This window comes from Taurulus bubalis, assembly GCF_910589615.1.
Source record: "Taurulus bubalis genome assembly, chromosome: 3".
NCBI classification, from domain to species: domain Eukaryota; kingdom Metazoa; phylum Chordata; class Actinopteri; order Perciformes; family Cottidae; genus Taurulus; species Taurulus bubalis.
Window position 1 is genome coordinate 1,204,323 of NC_136591.1, and position 4,438 is coordinate 1,208,760.

General features: G+C 40.2%; 1 protein-coding gene across 1 annotated transcript; it reads right to left on the minus strand.

Moving 5' to 3' along the window:
* Positions 1 to 1,303: 1,303 nt before the first annotated feature.
* On the minus strand, positions 1,304 to 2,305 carry LOC306733715 (trace amine-associated receptor 1-like; the record flags this gene model as incomplete). Its single annotated transcript, XM_079215000.1, has 1 exon — positions 1,304 to 2,305. The coding sequence occupies one exon, from the start codon at positions 2,303 to 2,305 to the stop codon at positions 1,304 to 1,306; it is 1,002 nt and encodes a 333-aa protein (XP_079071126.1).
* Between the last annotated feature and the right edge of the window lie 2,133 nt (positions 2,306 to 4,438).

Below are 4,438 nucleotides of genomic sequence, written 5' to 3' on the forward strand. Positions count from 1 at the left end.
TCTATTTTTTAAGTGATATGTATTGCATACAGTACAGTCTAATATAAAGCATATGATTAGAACAAATACATAAATGGATATCTTTACTAGGTCTATATAATAGAAACACATTATATATATAAAACTTCATCAATACTGTTATGAATGGTAAAACGTCACTGTCCTGCATACATAGTTGATTACGTGCAGACAATGTATTCCTGTTTTCAATGATTTTGTTTGCTTTACTGTTATTTCATCAGCAATAACCTCACAATGTACAGCAAAGTACTTTTTAGGTGACTTTAGACACCTGTGTGGTACAGAAGGACCAAACAGTGACAGTTCCCTTACACCGTGGATAATGTAATAAGCAAGACAGAGTATAGATTTTAATCTTTATTGCTTCCCGAATAACATCTATAGTCAATGCAAATCATCAGAGGATGTTACACTGCATAATATCTGTCAATACAACTACAGCAGAAGTTCAGAATGGTTGATGTGCTTATAACTATATCAAAGATGCCACAAGCAGGTCAGCTACAGAGAGGATAAGGTAGTCTGTGGGAGCGTGAAGCTGTTAGAAGTACATAATGATTACCACAGCTGAAGGTTTGCAGATGTTGTGACAACAGTTAATGAGCAAAGGAAAATATAACCTCACATAACATGTAAGAGTGCACTGCACATTGTTCTGAAGGCCCATTTCAACATTAGTCCAGTCTGTTGCATTGGACCCGAAGCCCCATTTCTCCGACAGCCCCTATCCCGAAAACAATCAATTCAAAGGCCCATTGATCAGGAAAAATCTCCATGCAACAAACAGAAGCAAATGAACAATTATTAGGCAGAATGACTTCACTGGAAATAACTGGCAAAAGCAACTGCACCACTCTGCCTCTTATTACTCGTTACCTTCGAAGCTTAGCATGTCATGTCTGTGTTTGTTGCAGAGTTTCTTTCTTTTCTCTGACTTTTGGGGTTTCGAAGTAATGGGCCGGAACATGGAACAAAGCGATGGCACCAGTGTGGAAGCGATTTAGGCTTTAACAACACTATTCTACAGATATGACATTTATTGCATGATTCCCCGTCAGACTGTGGTCACTTTGATGCAGGTAAAATATGATATATGAAAAGTACTTTAGGCTGGTGGAATAAATTGCTTTATGAAACCTTTTTAGACTCCAATCTGTTACCTGCATGTGTTATTATTTACTAATTTTACTAGTATTAAATATTAACTATAACATTATTATTTTTAAATGCAAAATACCTGTGTATACAGAACAGTGAAGGCTCTATTATGCATATAGACGAGTCAAATAAGTTTTGAGTTAGTAAAGTCCCCCCGAAATAGTTTTCCATAAATGATCATTCTGAAAGCTGATCTGAACCAGCTGTAGAAGAAAGCATAAATAAATGGATTGAGCATTGAATTTGACAGTGTCAGCCAGTTTAGTGTTTCAATCACAGCAATTGGTGTAACATCGTACATTAAAGGTTGAAAGATGATACAAAGAAAGTACGGAGTCCAACACAAGAGAAAAACTCCCAAAACAATAGCCAGAGTTTTGGTGGCCTTTCTCTCCATCTTACTCACAGTGGCTCCAGACTTTGTGCTCAGACCAGTTGTGGTCTGAATGCTGATTGCTTGTCTCTGTGCAACAAGGAATATTTTCAGGTAGATACTAAGCATTATAATGACTGGGATATAAAAGGAAAAAATACAAGCCAGAGTGGTTGATATTAGAGCATCAATTAAGCAACTTCCTTCACATTTTCCTTGATTAAAACCTGCAATTATAATGCCGATTCCAATTAGAGCAGCAACTGCCCAGCTCATCAGGATCATAATCCCAATGACCCGATCATTTACTTTGCTTTTATAAGCGAGAGGCTGGCATACTGCGTAGTATCTGTCAATAGAAATACAGCATAAGTGCAAAATGGAAGCTGTGCTCAGTGTAACATCAAAGCTTCCTCGTACTTTACAAAACAAACCCTCGTGATACCAACATGAGGTCACAGTGAAAGCCATGCTGAAAGGAAAGACAATGATCCCAACAAGCAGGTCAGCGACAGCCAGAGAGAGAATGAGGTAGTTAGTAGGAGTGTGGAGCTGTTTGAAGTAAAAGACAGAGATTATAACGAGAAGGTTTCCACATATTGTGACAACAGACATTGCGCTGAGGAAAACATGTAATAGAACACATATTATGGAAGGGTTGCTGGTGAAAAGGTAAGTTGTATTATCTGATTCGTAGCAGGGATGTATGTCATTAACTGTGTCCGTCCTGTTGACAGTCGCTTCTGGATCCATGCTTCTACATAGATTCCTGAAATAAAAATGTCCAATATCAAGCCCTATACACTGAGCAAAGTTTTCAAATACTCGAATATTTACTTTAGTATGTGTAACCACAACAATATACATTTTCTTCAAAAACAAAGACATTAACAAAACATTTGTAGTTTATGGAGAGTCATACCATACCACTCAAGTTAGATGATGCATCAGTGTGAGTGTGTTTCCGTATTCTCTGTGCTACTGAACAGAACCTTTGGATGTGATGTTAAAATAGTCAATGCCCACCTAATTACCATAATTACAATAGTCCAATCAGATGTGATACACTACATTCTGTATGCATATGATAGTTATAATACAAAATCTGTGTCTTTAAGTCTGCTATACAAATTTCAAAGAAACCTTTTAAATGAACAATTACATTTTTCCTAAAAAACTAATATACAATATACTACACTTGAAATGCAATGCCAAGAACCTAACTACTTAAAAAATGTACAATAAAAGGAAGACTCCAAAATATCATAAAGCAATATAACCAATTCATGCAAATAATATTTTTTAAACACAATGAAAGAAACAATTCATTCTTCAATCAGACACAAAAAAACCCACTCATAACAGCAATCCAAACAACACAGGGACATTGTATATACTCGAAAGACGTAAGCAGATTTTATTTGTGGTTTCTATCTAGTTAATGTATGAAGTATTATTAAGGTAGAACTGTGTCAATTGTGTGAGGGACCGTGCAGAAGTTGCAGTACAATGTAGGAACGATGTAGAGTGAAATCTACATAATACCAGAAATGTAAACAGGTTTACGGTGTCATCAATATTAAATGTTAACAGTAAGGTGCACATCTAATTCACACAATGCCAAAAATACAACAGTTAACAGTAAGGACCACATATATGTATGATAACTGGCATATAGCCATGCATGTACAATATCAGAACTTAGTTCAGGTATTATGTGGGTAAGTCAACAGTGGACCAGCTCCTCTACCCTTGTGCTGTTGGAGGGGTTGGGTCCATTCAGTCGACATGAGTTTAGTGGACTTGGAGAAGGCTTATTCATCTGCACAAAGTCAAACATTTATCCAGTGGATATTGGCCTCTGCCAAGGCTGTCCCCAGTTTGGGGATCTGATAATTGTGTTTCTGCTCTTTTTAGATGATATGGTTGTGCTGGCTCCTCCATGCCGTGACCTTCAGCAAGTGTATGGAGGGTTTGTAGCTGAGGGTGAAGCGTTGGGACGAGAGCCAGTACCGCCAAGTCTCTGCGACTATGGTTCTCTGTGTCCCTTGAGTTGGGAGTGAGTCACTAGCACAAGTGAAGGGGTTCAAGTATTTTGGAGTCTTGTTCAGGAGTGATGGTAAAATGCCGCCGGTGGAGTAATGAACATGGTCACAGAGATTCAGCTCGACAGAAATGAGAAGAGTACACCTTAAGTCTAATTGATTTTACTAATAAGAAACAACATGTGATTGGTGTTTTTTGTAGTAAGGCAGCTTAGCTGAGCGCCGCTGTGTTGGAGTTTTCCCCCGGAGAGCGAGAGGGTCGGCTCCCTGCGCCTACGGGTTGCGGGGAGTAAGGCTCTGACGGTTGTTTCAGAGTAGTTCAGAGTCTTCTTGGAGTCGGTGGGAGGGTCCTGGAAAGGGTGCCGCCTGCCGACTCCATAGTTCTCCTGGGAGACTTCAACGCTCACGTGGGCAATGACAGAGAGACCTGGCGGGGCGTGATTGGGAGGAACGGCTTGCCCGATCTGAACCCGAATGGTGTTTTGTTGTTGGACTTCTGTGCTAGCCACAGTTTGTCCATAATGAACACCATGTTCGAGCATAAGGTGGCTCATTAGTGTACCTGGTACCAGAACACCATAGGCCGGAGATCAATGATCGACTTTGTAATCGTATCATCTGTCAACTGATCACCACCTGGGGTTGAGTTGGATCAGACGGCGGGGGAGTTGGCTAGAAAGACCTGGCAAGCCCAAACGTAGTGAGGGTGAACTGGGAACGTCTGGCGGAGGATCCTGTCCGGGAGGTCCTCAACTCCCACCTCCGGAAGAGCTTCTCACACATCCTGAGGGAGGCTGGGGACATGGAATACGAGTGGACCATGTTCAAAGCCTCTATTGTG